Source organism: Colias philodice, chromosome 9 (genome assembly GCF_061535455.1).
Source record: "Colias philodice isolate Cphi_HAF_F1 chromosome 9, ilColPhil1 Martin Lab GWU primary, whole genome shotgun sequence".
Lineage (NCBI taxonomy): Eukaryota > Metazoa > Arthropoda > Insecta > Lepidoptera > Pieridae > Colias > Colias philodice.
Window position 1 is genome coordinate 9,488,562 of NC_143094.1, and position 19,607 is coordinate 9,508,168.

Here is a 19,607-nt window from a genome sequence, read left to right on the forward strand (position 1 = left end):
AAGAGTTATGAGGAAATAACGAGAAATATTTGCAGTAAAACTTAGTATACTATAGCGATCGATTGCGTAACGTTATTTACATAGATACGATTTAATAACTATTCTAGAAAAAGGCTGCATATTATACGATGTTAAATACTTCTAGGTAGGTAGGTACTATTAGTATTAGGATACAAAATACGTATGGTGGGTGCGCGCGGTTTACGGGCAAAGCTTATATCTTCATAAATAAGTGTATTTATATGTAATATATTTTTGTTAATACTTACCAAGTGGAACAATGTAAGTTGCGTAGCAAAAAAAAAACGCTTATTAAGGTTCTCTTGTTGTAATACCTATAAATTACAATCTGCCTTCTTGTAGTTGAATTTAATATTCGCTCTTTTCTTTGTTACATACTTACTAAATAGTAAATACTGAAAATGTGTATTTAATACGCGACTCGATTGTCTTATGCATATCGATTTCACCAAAAACAGGACCCGCAGGCTGCAATGCTGTGACCGTAAAACGTAATGCCTAAAGAGCAGCTTTGAATGCAATGCGACAATAAAATCTACTTTTCCGTCAGTTACATGTATTTTATTGTACTATTATATGTGATACAATTAAGAATAGGATTAGGATATTGTAATAATGTGACGTCATAGCTTATTAATAGTATTCAAACTAATGGATAATATTATTTAAGCAATAGTGTTTAAAATTTGACGTAAGAGTCAGGCAAAATAAAATAAACCGCATTGATATGCAAAAAGTATTTCTAAGTAAATAAATAAATGTTCTTACTTGTATCGCACACTTCGTCAGGTTTAGTAGAAGGCAACACGTTCGATTTAAAAAAATATATAAATTGTACCTATCAGTTAAACTACCTACCATAGGTGAATGAGCACAATGATTTGCAGAATTAAAAAAATTAGACACATTTATTTCTTACTAGCTGCTCCGTGCGATTTCACCCCCGTGGCTCCACTCCTGTTGGTCGTAGCGTGATGTTATAGCCTATAACCTTCCTCGATAAATGGGCTATCTAACACCAGAAGAATTTTTCAATTGGACCAGTAGTTCCCGAGATTAGCGCGTTCAAACAAACAAACTCTTCATTTTTATAATATTAGTATAGATTTAAACGAAACACTATATAATAAATCTCTAATAGTCAAAGGATATGTTGATTGACTATGACATTATAAATTTTAAATTATATTGTAGCATCTTAAAAGGCTTATTAGACCACCCAATTTTTAGGGACCCTAACCCTAACTAAGAGTGGTGTAATAAGACTTAGAGAGTTAGTGTCCCGACTTAGGGCGATCGGGTCTGCCCGATCTGCCTAGCTCCCTCAGCGCCCTGCAGATTGGGTAATGTAATAACGTTTAGGGCGGTTAGGGAGCTCAGTTGCCGCGCGACTAGTGCGTGGAGTGGCTGCTTTTGTATGTAAGGTGTCACCAAACTTCCCTACTACAGGTTTATATAACTTAAAAGGGAAGTTCCAAATGTTTGTGATCACACCGCCATGTTAACAAATAAATAAATTGTTTAAATCAATTGTTTATTTAATTGTTTTAAAACTCAACAAGTGTTCAAATTGTTCTGCACCTACTCTAATTAATTCATTAAAACTCCCGGTTCAAGCACGCTTAGTATTTGCATATTTGAAAGGTTTTCACGTAACCGCAAATACTCTTTCACCCAGATCTTTCTCTTCTTTTTTTAATATTTGTTATTGCGTCAACGGTTGCCACTGCTACAGCAACTTTTTGAAGTTTCGATACTGACGGCGGCATAATGTAAAATGCAACAATACGTTTATCTCTCTAGACATTCGCGTATAAACTGAGTTAGGGCCCAATTCGCAGAGAAGTGTAATAAGCGCCACACTAACTAGGGAACACGCCCACCCTAGATGCAGGGCCCTACATATCGGGTAGTGTAATAAGCCTTTGAATAACATATATGTCTATACAAATATTATAAAGAGGAAAGGTTTGATTTTTTGTTTGTTTGTTTGTATGAATTGAATAGGCTCCGAAACTACTTGGCAGATTTGAAAAATTCTTTCACTGTTGGAAAGCTACATCATTTCTGAGTGACATAGGCTAGGTTTTATCCCGGAAATCCCACGGGAACGGGAACTATGCGGGTTTTTTTTTTGAAAACGCGGGCGAAGCCGCAGTCGGACAGCTAGTATATACATAATTATTAATTAGTATTGACTATATTGTTACGAGACATTCTATATCGATGTCGCTATAATTGAAGCGACGTGTAATCGACGAGTAATTAAGTTGAACATTGTATTTCTTATTTGGTTGGGTAATGTTTACTAGTCATGTTATTATCTAGACTAGTATGTGCTCAGAATACACAAGCACAAATTTCTGTATTTAGTATGGATTGTTTTAATCATCACTACATAGTATAAAACAAAGTCGCTTTCCCTGTCCCTATGTCCCTATGTCCCTATGTCCCTTTGTACGCTTAAATCTTTGAAACTACGCAACGGATTTTGATGCGGTTTTTTTTAATAGATAGAGTGATTCAAGAGGAAGGTTTATATGTATAATAAGATCCATTAAGTAGTGGAGAAGTACTGTTATTTTTGAGGTTTCTAATGTGATGTCGTAAAAAATTACATTTATTCCGCTTACATTGCAAACGCAGGCTGAACCCTACGAGTTTTATCAAAATAATGTACTAAGTATTATACACATTGAAAAGGTCTACAGAAAAGTCCGCGATGGTATATGTCTATCTCTTATGGATAACCCACAATAACTTTTTTTTGTCATTTACTTTTTACGACAAATAATGGCTAATTTTCGAAGCGATTTTAACCAATACAGCATTAATCCTTAACCAATTAAATACCATGGATACATTGTTCATTTAATATAGATCTATATGGCCCTTTACACCGTATGATTTAAGTGAATATTTTCGAAGATATTACAGATTTAAAAATTGCAGGACGTAGCGTTTGCGGCCGCCCGGCTATGTATTTTATACCCGTGCGATGCCGGAGGCCGGAGCGGGCCGCTATATTTTTATACCTATACAACGTTCACAATTTTTCTGTAGTGTATTTAGTATCAGCATTGCACCCGTGCGAAGCCGGGGCGGGTCGCTAGTAGATTATATTTTAATGCAAACAAGCAGATTTACCTACATGAAGGTATGATGATGTTTGTAGAAAGATATTGTTGTATGCTTTTCATATTGAGATTATCAATCTCACAATGTTATGGTGACATGGACTTGTACATACGTCGTAGGTTCTACTAAGCGGTTTGCAAGCCCATTACTCTACTACGTAATCTTGAAGTTCTCTGCTAAAGATTTGCGATGTACCTACCTAACGTAAACATGCATTATGGATATTAAGTAGGTAGGTACACGTTTTTATAGTGTTTCTTTTTATAGATGGTTTGCTATCTGGATGCTGTATCTTTCAACTGTTGTGATAAATGATGTGTGAATAATGACTTAATATTTGGTTGTATTTTAGATATTATAGTAAGGTATGTGTAACCTAGTAGATAAGAAATAGCGCAGTATGAATATTAATTCATATAGGTTTCAATGTATATGGCTTAGGTATATGGTTTTGTTATTTTCAATACAAATTGATTGTAAGAAGAATATCAAGATAATTAAAAACAATGCGTCATTGTATGTTCTTTGTTAAATAATATGTTAGGTTCTGAATCGACTGTATATAACATTGTATATAATTAAAACCGAAATAAGTATTAAAATAGTTCAGCTGAAATTTGGAACATGATTACAATTTAATGACTTATGTAAACTACTCAAAACAAAATAAGGCCCACCTGCACTTATCTTGTTGTTTTGCCTATAAATATTTTTTAGGGTAGTTATTGGCGTAGCCGAGTATCCTTTTACGTTGTTGACATGTTTACGAAACTTTATCGCTGTTTTAACCAATATTTTTTATGTTATTCTCAAGTGGATAACCAGAAAAAGTCAAGTGTTCCAAAATCACGTTGTTTTCAAATTATCAATCACTTGTGTCCGTAGCCTCATTCTGAATGTTACTGTAGCATATCATTATTTTTTGAAGTTTAATTTGATTTCGGTATTAATCGTGATTATTATGCCTGGATTTCACGTTCATATGGATATGGATACGGCAGCAAGAGTGGTAGTTGTGCTTTAGGAGGAAAATTCTCAGAGGTCGGTGGCAATACGTCTTGGTGTGTCACTTCGAGCTATCCGACATGCTTGGAATCGTTATCAAGAGACAGGTAGTGTTGCTAGAAGACGTGGAACAGGAAGAACTCGGGCTACAACAGCTCAAGAGGACCACTACATCAAACTAACAGCGCGTCGGCAGCGGATTGTAACCACCCACAGAACATATAAAGGAGGTCAGAAAGGAAATAGTTCCTGATTTGCATCAGAAGTCAGAACGCGTGTCACCGTTTGTCTCCCACTCTTTAACTTCAACAAGCAAGAGACCAATGCCACATGCCATGCCACAAATAAGCAACACACACTAGATCACGAGTTTGCTATTGGTTGTCACACTAACGCAATCACTGCATTTGACGTACACGCATACACTCGTAAAAACTCATGTTTGTTAGGGCGACTAAAAGGTCGATAATTGATATCGATAAAATTAATGTAAACTTGCTTCTTACTTTACAAGTATCGTGGATTATTTGGACTTCTGTAATGCATGTTGTGAACATGTATTCATGCGTATATAGAAACAAATAAAAATACATAAGTGAATTTTAAAACCAATTTAATTAGTATTAACATTAGGATAAACATGGACTGATGACTTTCTGTAATAAACGATAAAATCGAAATGTTGAGAACAAATTGTGCTACATTTAGTAGGGATCCAATCATTTCTACCAGTTGCCTCAATTCACAGTTTTCTTATACTTGGATCTGTTGAATTGAAATTGAAGTGTTGGAATTGAAAAATTACATAAAACTTAAATAGAAAAAAAAAAACAAAAACCTCACTTAAAATGGGTCATAATAAATAATATTATTTTAGTTATGAAGCTGTGTACTCTTAATAATCACTTGTATCATAGTAATTATCGACATTGTTTACAAATCGGCACAGCACTATCGATATGCCTAGATTTCGTGGAATTGAACCTTTGGTTCGGTACCTACTCGGATAACTCGGAACTCTCGCAGCAAACGTTACATTGCGCGATCACTCACGTAGTGCAAAATGGTATGTATTACTATTCGTCTGCTTGCGATTATATCGTTTTTGTCGACAAACTTCATAATGCTAATGTTAAAATTACAAATATCACAAGTATTTTAATGTTTTTGGATTTACCAGTGGAGAGAAATCCCTTCTCGTGCTACAGGCTTACAGCCTACACTACACACTTGGCTTCTTTTCCGACACGTTATAATAGCGCAAGACGGCATATAATTTAATATTTTTGCGGAGCTTCGTGCGCTGTCAACACAAGAGCGACATTGATGGCCGGTAAAGTAAATTTCGGTTGAATATGAGCATTTTCTCATAACCGCGGCGCGCGTGCCCCGCCCACAAGGCCCTTCTAACCTCCTTTATATGTTCTGTGTAACCACCCGTGCCTTACAAAATCAACTGTGGCAATCTTCTGGTACGCAAGTGAGTGATCAAACCATTCGGAATCGATTGCGTGAAGATATCCAAGGATGCAGAACACGTGTTGTTCGCCTGAAATTGACAAGTGCTCATCGTGAAGCACGATTAAGGTTTGCTCGTGACCACTCATACTGGTCTATGGATATCTAGGGGACAGTACTGTTTACAGACGAAACTAAGGTGAAGTTTTTGAGTGACGATCGTCGGGTACGTGTATGGAGAAGGGAAGGTGAACGTTTTTCTGAACCCTGTGTCCACGGAACAGTCTGAATTATAGGTCCAAGCGTCGTGGTGTGGGCGGAATAAGCCTACAAGGCATAACGGAGCTGTTTATTTTTGATGAAGGTACTGTGACTGCTGCTAGCTACGTCGGAGGGGTCATCCGGTTTCACGTGATCCCAGTTTCATAAAGAATAGGTGGAGAATTCATGTTAACGCAAGATAATGGCCGCTCGCATGCAGCCCGTATCACTAAAAGGGCACTCTCTGATGCCAATATAAGGATTCTGCCATGGCCAGCCATGAGCCCTGACCTCAATCCCATAGAACATGTGTGGGATCAATTAAAAAGAAGCGTCAAAGCAAGTTACATCAACGTCAACAGCCCATAAGACCTCATAAATGCTTTTAAAGTCTGTTGGGAGCAATTGCCTGACCAAAACGTAGACCACTTAATTGAAAAGATAGGGTCTGAGAGTGCACACGCTACTAATCATAAAACAAACCAGTATTTTTTCATGATAAAGTTTTTATTGAAACTTTTGTCCTGTCGCTTATTTGTGCAAATTTTCTCTAATACCGTTAATATGACATAATTTGCATAAAATCGTTAATTTTTGCCCAATTTTCATACACCTTCTTCACACATACCCATACATAAAAGAATAAAAAAGTGAAGAGTTTTTTCATCACAGCAAAGAAACAGGGTGGGCCCTATTTTGTTTTGAGTAGTGTATTAATTTACCTACATTTACTTTAATGAGGTTTAGTAAAATTGTATTGATAATTGTTAAGTATTTGCTTTATTAAAAATAGGAACTGCTGCGTGAAAAGCAACATCATTTGGAGCGGCTTATGCGTGAGAGAGAGTTGGAAAGAGCTGAGGTGGCGAAAGCGTCCCTACAGGCTGATCGTGCGGAAAACGCGCTTGCGTTGGTACAGAAGGAGGCTTCGCAGGTAACAATTTTTGGTGTTATTTTCATCCTCCGATTATCATCCATCATCCGATCTACTGAGATATAGCAACATTCGTGACGTACTTTTTACAAAGGTACTTTTTGTATTTGGTAGGTAACATAAAGGAAGATTATAGATTAACACAAGACTTTGATACTATTATAATATTATCTATCTTAACGAACTAGTTCTAACCCTTTGTAATACTTAATATATTTTGAATTTCAGGCAAATTCAGAGAACGCGAAACTCAAAGCTGAGCTCGAAAAGTTGAATAAGTTGCTAGAAGATGAAAAACAGAAAGTTGAAGATCTTATGTTCAGAAATGAAGAAGAAAATATCAACAAAGAAGACTATTATGTACGTAACAATCTCATTATAATTAAGGACCTATTTTATATCTTTTTTTATTATATATGACTAATGTTGTGTGTGTTTCCATTTTCAGAAATATAAAGAAGCGATGGAGGTACGTAAAAAAAGTATATTTAAATAATTAATTTCTTCTTAAAACTGTGTTATTAAAGTAGCATAATTATTCTTTCAGCGGGAGAGACTATCTCGAGAGAAGCATATTCGTGAATTGGAAGCAGAAATTGCATTACAAGCGGCCCGCGCTGAAACCACGGCGAGCGCACTTCAAGCGCTTGAAGAACAACGAACCGCTGAAATGACAGCCATAGCAGAACAACACAAAGAAGAATTGGCGGCGGCACAAAGTAAGAACAACTTATCTACCTATCTAACTTGCCCTAATACTTCTAACACAAGCAATTGTATATTAATCTACATTTTCAGCGTTGTCCACAGAATTACAAAATCTTCTCGACGAAGCATATGCGCTGTTAAAGGAAAAAGAGAATGAGAAAGACTCTCTAGGCAAAAGCATGTCGGAAGAATTATCCAAAGTTAAATCGGAATCGGAGAAGGCTCTGCTCGAAGCTAAAACCAAAATGGCTATTTCACAAACCGAGTTTGATACTCAACTATCAGTTTTAACGTCCAAATTACAGCTTGTAGAATCAAAGCTGGAGACTGAAAAACAAAACGTAGAACGTTTAAATAAAGATAATAGTCAAATAATTACAGATTTAAATACTAAGTTGACACAGCTTCAAGCTACAGTAGATGATAAAACATTAGAATTAAACAAACGTAAGTAAGATCCTTAATATCTAAATCATATAAAAACCAATTCCATTGAAAATTACGCACACAGTATACAAATGGAATTTCATCAAGATCGAATAAGTTGTAAGGCATTTCAGCGTTGACTGGTGATAAATATCGTGACACGAGACAATTATATAGATATGATTTTAACTTACTTCTTATTGACTGAATTTTAAATTAAAATAAGATCAAAACCAATTAAATTAATCCACTTTTTTGTAATTAGAACAATTAACCTAGCTGTCGTCTAATTGTTCTATTGACTATTGAAGTAATTATTTTTATTAAACATAATATAATCACTAGTAAAGTAATTATTTTTATTAAACATGTACATATCATTGTAACCACTGATGTACTTAACGTATTTCTATTTTCTGTTTCAGTACTTGGTGCTAGTAAAGAACATGAAGTCAACTTAAACAAAGAAATAAGTAAGTTAAAAATGGAACTTAGCGCTAAGGTATTAGATATCGAACAGTTGCAAGATGCAAAAGCTAAACAAGATGCTCAGTGCAAATCATTGCAAGAAGAAATTGAACGCGTGAAAGATGAATTAAATACTAAAATAACAGAATACGAAAGTGTACTTAATGAAGCTTCACAACAAAAAGAAAAAAGTAAACTAGAGATTTTAAGATTACAACAAGATTTGAGTGCCAAAATAAAGGATTATGATAAACTACTTAATGAATCAAATATTGCAAATGAAACAAAGGAAAAAGTAATTAATGAATATAAACAAACAATTCATGAACGTGACAAGGAAGTTATCAAACTAAAAGGAGACTATGAAGAAGCGACGGCTAATTTCAATATTAAACATAGTAAAATTGCCGAAGAGCACAAGAAAGAGATAGAAGATCGTAATTTAAGAATAGAGCAGCTAACCAAAGAAATTGAGAGCCACAAGCAAATATTAGAGAAAAACAAAGTTGAAATTGATAGCTTAACCACGCAATTTAATATGAACACAGACGAATTAAAGGCATTGAAGGAAGAAAACGTTAGGCTTAAACAAAGCCTCAACGAGTTGACAGAAATTAATACCAACTTGAAGAACAAAATATCATCAATGGAACTCGAAATTGGTGAACTCAACCGTCAATTAGAAAGTACGAAAGAGAAATGTGAAGAATTGCAAAAGTCTAAAGAAAAAGTTGAAAATGAGTACATGAATCTGACTGGTCAAACAACAGATTCTAATGAGCAGTTTAATAAGCTATCTCAACACTTAAAAGATACCGAAAAAGAACTTCAGGACCTTAAGGATAAGCATAGAGAAACAGCCAATAATTACGGCAGAGTAGAACAAGAGCTGAAACAAAAAATATTTAAAATACAAGAAGACTTTTCAATTGAACGTACAGAATTAATACGATCTGTTGACGAAAATGTTGAAAAGCATAAAATTGCTGAACAAAAATTACAGGAAATAGAACAACGGGTGTTGCAAGTAAATAATCGTCTTAAAGAACTTGAAACTGAAAACGATAAACTCTTAGATGAAAATACAATTTTAAAACAGGAAATTGAAAGTCTTAAAATAAAAGAACAAGAAATGATTCATGAATTTGACGCAACTCGGAAGAAACTTGAAGTAGATTCAGATAAATATAAGGAAGAAATTGCACTTTTAAAAGCAGAAGGTGCTTCATCAGAAGTGAAATTGATTGAAAAGGTAGATCAACTTACCGATGCGCAAAATGACCTTAATAATAAATTAGAAGAAGCCAGAAAACACGAAGATTCCCTGCAAAAAATTCTGGATGACATGACTTTGCAAATGAACAATGAAAAGATTCAACATGAAAAAGAAAGAGATCAAATTTTAAATCAGTTAGCAAATATTAATACACAGGCAGGTGTTCAGAAAAATGAAGAAATAGAATTAAAGAAAACATTAGAAGTTAAAGAAAATGATATCAAAGAGCTAAAACTGAAATTAGAAATGCTTGAGATAGATTTGAAATCAAACGAAGAAATTGTAGTAGAAAAAGATCGTCAAATGGCTCAAATAAGTGAGGAACTTACAAAAATGACTGACAATAAAAATAAAATTGAAGAGCAATTAAATAATGTTCTCACTGAGTCGACGACTCTGAAGCAAAAATATGAAAGCCTTCTTAAAAATTCTTCAACGGAAGAATCTTTGTTGAAGGAACAACTCGGGCAGTTGGAGACTTTGAAAATTGAAATGGCAACTATGGTTGCAGAGAAGTGTAATTTGGAGGCCAAATACAACGAAACTGTATCAGAAATCAGCAAGCTTAAGGAGAATTTAGATCAATTGGAAGTAAATTTAAAGCAAACAACAGAAATCAACACTGAACTTACAAAGCGAGTCGAAGAAAAAGATAACCTTTTAAAAACGCAGAGTGAAAAAATTGAACAGGATTCCAATCAAATTAAATCTGTAGATCAAGATATCCAAAATCTTAAAAATGAACTCAATGGTAAGATTACTGCTCTCCATGAAAAGGAAGAACAACTCAATAAATTACACGAAATTGTAAAAGATGGATCTAATGACTCAAAACAAGCTATAGAAGTTTTGGAGCGTGAAACTACAGAACTAAAACGGAAACATCTTAATGAGGTAGAATCTCTTAATAATACCATTAAAACATTACAAAACAGTCTGTCAGAGCAAGAAAAGCAAGTAAAAGAGTTATTGCAATCAAAAGAAAAGTTAAATGAATTACAAACAATGCTTACAAAGTCTGATAGTGACATTAAACAATTAACGAATATTAATGAAGCTCAAAAATTAAACTATGAAGACCTTAATAAACAACTTCAAACGCAGTTTGATGAATACAAAAAAGAAAGCAAATTATTAAGACACGATCTTAAGGCTAAAGTAAGCAATTATGAAAAAGAACTTGAAGATTCAAGGAAGAAAATATCGACGGAAATAGAAACACAAAATCAGTTGCAAGCAAAACTATCAGACGCAGATAAGACTATATTAGAATTAAAGGAGAAGTTAGAATTACTCTCGGTACAACAAATTAATGTCGGTGAAAAGGACGAGCGATTAGAAAAACTTACATTGGAACTACAGGCAACAAGAAACTCCAATGCTGAAGCTTTGCAAAATATGGAAAAAACCTTACATTCACTGCGAGTAGATATCGAACAGAAGATGGCACTGGTGAAGGAAAAAGATAGTATTATTGTTCGGTTACAAGAAGATCTCAAGGTACAAATCTAACTGAATTATTTAAACATACATATTCAGTAAAACATCTTTTAAATAATATGAAAATATTATATTGAATTTGTTTTTCAGAACTTTAAGTCGAAACTAGAAATTTCTGAACGAGAAAAGGTTCTTTTACAAAAGGATATTTCTAAACGAAATAGTGAAATACGAGATAAAAACGACAATAATGCGATGGGAACATTGGGGCAAGGGGATACTGCGCCTGCTCGGTAAGTTCATAATTTAACTCTGAACGTATATGCAATAAAAGTATTAGTTGTATTTAAAAAATCTTTATTAGATAGAAGACCAAATACCATTTCTAAGTGTGAACAGCTGAAATTGCTTTTTTTTGTTTGTATATATAAATAGTAATAAATGTTATGTTATTTTACAGGTCAGAAGAAGATAAGGATATGTTGGACGGTCAAGTGAATTTTTTGAATTCGGTGATCGTAGACATGCAAAAAAAGAATGAACAGTTGATGGCGAGAGTTCAGGCGCTGGAAGGAGGCAACATTACTGCTGAGCCTCCACTTTTGTAAGTATATTTTTGAAGTGAAAACTTCTTTAGCGGCGTTGGGTGTAAAATCTTAAACTCGCGTCAGGACACGTGGCCTGATCGAAAAAGCGTAAGACGGATGATTTTTTTTTTAGCCCTTATATTCCATGCGTAAGACGGATACCATTCCAAAATATCAAACATGCTGAACGTTAATAATCAAGTTTTCACTTCTGCCGGCACTCCCGGAGTGCAACCCGTCTTATTTTATTTTATTTTATATAGTTTTGAGTGCAAAGAATAAGTTACATATGTATATAATACAGTTAGTTACGGTATATGAAATACCTAATATATACGAAATAATACTTTCATTCATAACTAGCATACAGTAATTTATTAGCAGCACGTCCTGGCTATGCCCAAGTATACTATACTACGAAGTTTTTAATTTTTTAATTTATCGTATCGTAATCCACAGTCATAAATTTAAAAAAGCAAAAAATCATTCAAAATCCTCTTCAACTGTTCTTGAAATGACTTAACTATTAACTATAACTAAAACAGCTTTCTTTTACTACATATAATATATTTTCTTTTATTTCCTTTAATTCCAGTAACGGTCGCAAAGCGCGCGCAGTGGCGCCGCGTTTGTTCTGCGACATCTGCGACGTGTTCGACGCGCACGACACGGAGGACTGCCCCAAGCAGGCGCTGCCCGAGCCGCGCGAGCCGCACGAGGGCAAGAAGCAGCCGCCGCCGCCCAGGCCCTACTGCGATATATGTGAAGGTATTTTGACGAGAAGTCGTTGGACGTTCAAATTTTAAATATGTTGTCCAAAATTATTAGTATAGGACCGTAGGACGGGGCACCGAGGCACCCGACCAACTTGTCTGAAAGCTGAAAACTACTCAAACAGTCTATATTTACTCTGATATTATTAGATACTAGCTTTTTGCCCGCATTTCGAAATAAAAACCCGCATAGTTCCCGTTCCCGTGGGATTTCCGGGATAAAACCTATCCTATGTGTTAATGCAAGTTTCCCTATGTGCTAAATTTCATTGTAATCGGTTCAGTAGTATTTGCGTGAAAAAGTAACTAACACACACACATCCTCACAAACTTTCGCATTTATAATATTAGTAGGATAGGATAGGATTAAAATGAAAATACTCGTAGAAACATGAATTTACTGTTTAGAGCTTAAAGTAAGCTCACTGCTAAAATCTTGAGAACCTTTAATTTTATTTTTAACATCAAAAGAGACTCGCTGTTATGCAGTTTACGTTCAAACGAACGTGCCGTGTGCACAGACACAGCCCACGAGACACCCTGCATAACGAGATATTATTTTTAAGATTAAACTTTAAACTTTAGTTTTTGTTTCCTATATTTACTCTTTCTATTTTGTTTCAGTGTTCGGGCACGCTACGGAAAACTGTGATGAAGAAGAGACCTTCTAAACTTATTTATTGCGTTTTAACTTTAATGTTACCGTTGTTGCTGTTACTTGTTTCATCTAGGTATTATTTATTATTGTTTACTATGCGAATAGTATTTCTTGTTTAATATTTCTAGTGAATGTTTGTACATAAAGTCTCGATCTTTTACTTTAAGTTTTAATTAAATAGCATGTTTGTTTAGGTTTCGGAATGGTGAATGTTTTTCTTATACATTGTCTAGATATAATGTATATTGAGAAGACTGTAGGCACAAATCAATCAATTTTCATCACAATCATGATTTTAATTATATTTTTCTTTTTACACAATTTGTCCAACACATAAAGTAAACACCAAGATTTTTAATAAAAGAAATTTTAAAAATTTGTTGTTTTATTTATTTTCTTACTCCATTTCTATTATACATACAGTCAGAAAACGCTCATTGACCCAAAAAATTGCTAAAACTCGTTGTGGTCACAACTCGCTGTAAAATCCACATGGCGAAATTCGTGTTATGGCTCTATTTAAAACACTTAAGAAGACATTTTGAACGGCCAAGAAACACCACATACTGAAATAAGTCTCTAGTAACTGTCTATATAACAACAGACTTATTTAAACGAAGAAAAGCCATAATAGTATAGGATCGCGATATAAAACGACCTTCACCGAGATGCTTATTTAATGAAACATATTTTAAATTAATCTCTATAAATATATTGCAAATGGGTTGCCTAACTAATTTCAGTCCAGAATAAGAGTATTTAATTATTGAAAAAAAAATATTTTTAAACATTTCACCGGTTTGATTAACAATTTCTATACCAATCGAAAGTATGAAGCCCATAGAATATGCAAACGTTATGTTGCTTTGTCTTTCGGTCACAACTATTGGGTTGCCAGGTATAAGCAGGTATTAAATCAGTACATACTAGCATTTTGCACCGGTCTGTTTATTAAATAAAATTTATATGAGAATAAAGATTATTTCATTACAAACACGGTAGTATATGGTTGCCTGCGAAAAATCAGTCCCGAATTCCGGTTGGCGAATTTTGAAAAATAAAATATTGCTGCTAGTGAATGTGTGCGACTGAGAGGTCCTATCCAACTATCCCATTCGACAAAAGAGGACACAGCTTAGCAGCTGTTTAAAGTCTGCCCATTTAATGGTTCCTTTTCCAATTAAAGCAAGTCAGTCGCAGTCAGTTGTACCACCTTGAATTTTATTTTCAACAGCTCCTGAATGATCATAAATAGAAGTGTGATTATGCCTGTGGGAGGAGGCGAATGTGTATAATAACACGGCACACACGCTCTTTTTTTATGAGAGCCAAATAAATATCTGATAAAGAAGCGCAAGTTACATTTTCAACCTAATATTTTAAGCTTGTACTAGCTCCTGGTAACTATATATTATTTGTATCATAAATCCAATGGAAATAAAATACTAATCCATCCTTACATAGAGTTAGCTAAGAATATAATAAAGCAGGCAGGCAGGCAGGCAGCCAGGGTATTTCATAAAGATTTATAATTCAATGTGTGATTGTGTCAATTCAATAAAACACATATTTTGTCAGAAAAATATATTTTTATTTTTTTCTTAATCATGTAAATCTTAACACTAAAACCTAAGATAATTTATTTGTTAACACTAATTTAAATGTTTTTCTATTAAAGTGAATATCTGCATTTCCACATTCTTCACTGCACTTTTATTAAACTATTCAGAGATTTGGGCTGAAGTTTTTGTGAAATTCTTTTCGATTTGTTACAAAAACCATAAAATTTAGGCATCTTAATCTAATCCATCCTTCTTTTCTTTAATCGCCTCCTGGAAATTACAATTGTTTTAATTGAAATCATAAATAATACCTAAATTATTATTTAGAGTTGGATGTACACTGTACAGATTAATAATTTAAATCAAGGGTTAGTAGTCCAATGTTTTAAAGATACTTATATTAGCTTCACAAGTATTTTTGTGTATAACCAACTCCTTTACAATAAATTTTGACCACTGACTGACAGATTTCATAATAAATAAATAAATTCAAATTTTGTACTGTATTGTAACAAACCTTGATCAACATCAATAATCATCAAAGCATGTCTAATTTTTCAAATCGGACCAGTAGGTCCTGAGATTAGTGCGTTCAAACAAACAAACTCTTCAGCTTTATAATATTATTATGATCTACTAGCGGTTTGCTCCACCTTTGCCTGTGGTACATATTTACGTTTTCTCTAAATAAGATCCTCATACTTCAAGGAATATAATTTAAAAAAAATATCTAAATCAGTCCACCCGTTCACGCGTGATGCCGTGACCAAGGAAAAGGTCAATTCATTTTTATATATTACATAGATTATAGTATAGATTTTTACCTTAAATCTCTCTTCAAATAGGGACAATTCGGAAGTGAGATCTGTGATAGCATTCATAAAAGCTTCCTGCGGTGTGTAGTCTGATGTTGTTTGAATACGAAGAACAAATTTGTGTTCCAATGGATGAGGCACTTTGTAACCAGCGAATAAGACTTTTGGGTCCTTCAAAAGTTGACTGTAAAAAAAACAGTTTTAAATTCTATATATTCAAGATATGTGGCAGAAAATAAACGCTTATGAACCTACTGTCTTATCATGTTGCCAAGTGTATGGTCTTCTTTATTGACCGTAAATATAGCGGCGTTTGTAACTTTTGTATCTTCCTCTTTCTGGACTCTGTAAGATAAATGTTACATTATAATTAAATCCAACTTGGTTAATAATATGAAAATGCACTAACCATAACCCAAGGAAACTTACTTCTTTTCACCATCGTATAGAAGAAATGATTCAAAGGTTGGCGGTGCGTTCATTTTTGGTTTGAATTTATAATAATACCGAAAAGAGGAATCGAATTACTCAATAGTTGTGTAACCAAATATAAAAGATTGGTAAGAATTTAATTAAAAAATTAATAAAATCACCGCGACCAGCTGATTACAATACAACGCTCGAATCCTTGATTCAACTTGACAGTTGACAGTTGACACTGACAGACTGACAGTGGCTCGGAGCAATTAACAAGCCTGGAGAAGTAACAATTAATTGAACAATAAAGCACTAGTTTGGCCTTTTTGGCTTATGGCAAAATGTCATGCGAAAAAAGAGGACAGATATATGTCAGTTCGACAGTTTGAAATGACATGTAGCCATTTCAATTTGTTTTAGTGACCAGTCTGGTCACTAATGCATGGTGATTTTAATTATTGTTTTTGAAGTGTAAAACGTGTTTTCTAGTTTCTTATGTTATTTTCTGAAAAGATAATTTACTAAAGATTACATGGCTTGTGTTGTTCACGGCTGTAAAAGCCGTAGTACTGGGAAATCGGATGAAGATTGGAATTTGTCTTTTCACAGGTTAGTGTTTTGATCAATTTTTTTGTTAATTGTATTATAAATAAGTTAATTTACGTTATTTTCATAATCATCTATGTTTTATCTAACCGTAATCATTGAAATGAAATCATAATCAGCTTAGTTTTTAGAAAAAATGCAAAATATAACTTCCATAGTGTTGTGCAATTATCGATACTTGAGTAGGAACGAAGTACTTCATTGATAATGACTGCTGTAGGTTAGGAGAAAAAAAAAGGTATTTAAGTATGGATTTTATTGTTATTTGCAGGTTTCTGGCTTGAGAAAAATAAAAAAGATGTTTGGGTCAAAGCTAAAGCACAGGGAAAATTGGAAGCCTTCAAAACATTCTCGGCCTTGTTCAAATCATTTCGAATCAGACGGGAAGAAAAGTAAAGTGCTTTGCAGAGATGCTGTGCCACAAGTTTAAGGTGGCATCTATTTTAAATAATAAATATTGTAATTTGTTAATTAAGTATCGAAATAAAATGTTGTAAAAAAATTTTTTAAATTTTATTTATTTTATTTGAAGCAATTTATTTTAAACTTTTACCAATTTTTTCCTGTGGGAATGAGTTATTTTGCTATATGTTATTCTGATGTTTAATCTACAATATGTATAATTGTAAAGTTCCATAAAAACTCATTCAGTAGTTTTTTCGTGAAAGAATATCAAATGTCCATTCTTATATATTTTTGCTTTTATAATATTAGTAGGATACGATTATTGATTTGTAAAAAGATCAACCAGGTGGAAGTCAGATTCGCTATGAATGAATCTATGAAAACAGGAAAAAATACGTACCTTTTTACGAAACCATAAAAAACAACCTAAACCGAAATACCTAATAATATTTTTTTATAAATACCACTACCATACAATGCAAGGCAGTCAATACGCATCGTAAATGAATAATTCCAAATTAAACGAATCTTAAAATTTGGAATTACCTATCCATAATTCAAAATTAAAAGAATCTTAAATTATCTTCAAGCAATTTTATAACTTAATTTTTTTATTTATCGATATTTTAGTATTCGATAAAGTGGCAAGCACTACCTTTTTAGAACAAAAAGTGGCTACATGTGGATTTGAATGCCAAGCCGATAACAGTGTGTTGTCTCTTTCTATTGCATTAATTAGGGTATTGAATAAAAGAGAGCCACTATATAAGAAACGTTCAATTAATTGTTACTTCTCCAGGCTTGTTAATTACTCCGAGGGCAACTGGCATCAGAATTTTGATGTCTTAATCTGAGTTGACAATTTGTTTTTTTTATAGCAACGAGTCTTTTTGTCTCTGTGAAGTCAAAATAAGAACTGCTTTTCATCTTAGATTTCATAAATAACTGTACGGTACAAAAATTTAAATAGCCCTGTTTATTTTTGTACTTGTTTACTATCTTCGCTTATAGCAGATAATTTCAAGTTCATAACCCATTTCAATAATAATACATGGCGGATGAATAATACAATAATTGATGAAAGTAGTTTAAAAAATATAGGGGATTCATATAATATATGCTTATCAATTAAATTTTATGATATATAATTTTATTTTGTAATCATATGATTGAATATAAACAACAAAAAAGTTTTAGGCTAAAAACGAAAAATAATGTTTTCAGTAAAAATTCAGTCATCTGAATAAAAAAATTTGAGTGTCTATTTGTTAAATGAAAATGTATTAAAATTGTACTGCCTTTTGCTAAATGCATATGTATATGTCTGTCAATCTGTTTATTCCGGCTAATCGCTGCAACGGTTGGACAGATTTCGATGGGACTTCTTATAGTGATACACACAGGACGCAGCTAGTTTAGAATAAGAAAAACACATTCACAGCAGAAAACACCGTTTATTTTATAATTATAAGAGAATTTCAGATTGATAACCTACATACAGAATATAACTATAAAACCAATCTAACTTTGAATTTTACATGTGAATCTCACTGTTATCCAATATACAGTTATAATGTTGTAACCACAATAATAATGCATTAATTATAATATTAAATAGGTACAATTTTCATGTCATTTTCGATGAAATAATGCTGTTCTTACGATTCTTTTTATACCAATTTCATAATTTTACAAAATACAAGAACAAAAATACTGTTACTTACTAATCAATCTATTTTTAAAACAAGTATAAGTTAACATTTAAAAATAATAGAGTAATAATAAAGTCTATAAACATTAATAATGTTTCACATTATTTAACGCGAAGCAACATCGAATAGATTGAAAATACAAAGCACAAATTGTTGTTGATTTTAGGAAAGTTTATCTATATCAAATTGAAGTCTAGCGACTCTACTATTTTAAACGATTATATTTTAGTTCTTGACTTCTGCTTTTCAAATCGCCCTTTAATAAAAAGGCGCGTTGAACATTTATAACTACAATTTGCAAACAGTACTGTAATAAAAAAATCAAGATAGTAACATAAGTATTTTACATGCAATTTTACTATATTATGATATTTTTTATTATTTAACTAAACAATGATAAATGTGTGATTAAAGTGCCGCTGTAAGAAATTATCCTGCAGACCATTTATTTTGGTAGAAGCGGAGAATCTTAAAAATAGTTTTTGCTTTTTTCGTTGTTTTATAAATTCACAAAGCAGGACAAAACACGAGCAATAGGAATTTCAAATCGACTCCGTCTTAATGAGCTACGAATTATAGAAGAAAACTTAAAAAGTTACAATATTTCTTAAAATGTAGAATAGAGCAAAGACATGGCTTTACACTTGAGAAATAACGAACGTAAATTCTCGTAAACAAACACAGGACATTTTTAAACAACTCAATAATATATTCCTGGAAATCTTTAACACTTACTAGCTATCATTTCTGTTAATGTAATAAAATGCTATAAGAATTGACACATAAGTATATATAAACTATACTAATTGTGACTTACACAAAATTAGCAATCGAATAACAATACGCGTTCTATTGATAAGTAGTTCTGATTATGACAATATCTATGATTTTATAATAGTATAATATTTGAATGCACGCGCGACCGAGATCGCGACAC

At 33.1% G+C, this 19,607-nt stretch overlaps 2 protein-coding genes across 20 annotated transcripts in view; one reads left to right on the plus strand and one right to left on the minus strand.

Annotated features, from left to right (window-relative positions):
* CLIP-190 (Cytoplasmic linker protein 190) overlaps positions 1 to 13,529 on the plus strand; it is a 59,629-nt gene extending 46,100 nt beyond the window's left edge. For 18 of the 19 annotated variants that reach the window (XM_089699344.1, XM_089699345.1, XM_089699342.1 and 15 more), the window contains 10 exons: positions 6,677 to 6,817; positions 7,046 to 7,177; positions 7,266 to 7,286; positions 7,365 to 7,536; positions 7,616 to 7,972; positions 8,377 to 11,195; positions 11,286 to 11,428; positions 11,596 to 11,739; positions 12,318 to 12,490; positions 13,120 to 13,529. In XM_089699344.1, the coding sequence (XP_089555470.1) occupies positions 6,677 to 6,817; positions 7,046 to 7,177; positions 7,266 to 7,286; positions 7,365 to 7,536; positions 7,616 to 7,972; positions 8,377 to 11,195; positions 11,286 to 11,428; positions 11,596 to 11,739; positions 12,318 to 12,490; positions 13,120 to 13,166 (4,149 nt within the window). In that variant the 3' untranslated portion in view covers positions 13,167 to 13,529. The remainder of the gene's footprint in view (positions 1 to 6,676; positions 6,818 to 7,045; positions 7,178 to 7,265; positions 7,287 to 7,364; positions 7,537 to 7,615; positions 7,973 to 8,376; positions 11,196 to 11,285; positions 11,429 to 11,595; positions 11,740 to 12,317; positions 12,491 to 13,119) is intronic. The other variant, XM_089699347.1, reaches the window with a different exon arrangement.
* A 1,185-nt stretch (positions 13,530 to 14,714) lies between these two features.
* Positions 14,715 to 16,170, minus strand: Polr2J (DNA-directed RNA polymerase II subunit RPB11). Its single transcript, XM_089699330.1, has 4 exons — positions 15,960 to 16,170; positions 15,786 to 15,875; positions 15,540 to 15,714; positions 14,715 to 14,985 (listed from the first exon to the last, which is right to left on the minus strand). The coding sequence occupies exons 1-4, from the start codon at positions 16,010 to 16,012 to the stop codon at positions 14,950 to 14,952; spliced, it is 354 nt and encodes a 117-aa protein (XP_089555456.1). The 5' UTR covers positions 16,013 to 16,170; the 3' UTR covers positions 14,715 to 14,949.
* Between the last annotated feature and the right edge of the window lie 3,437 nt (positions 16,171 to 19,607).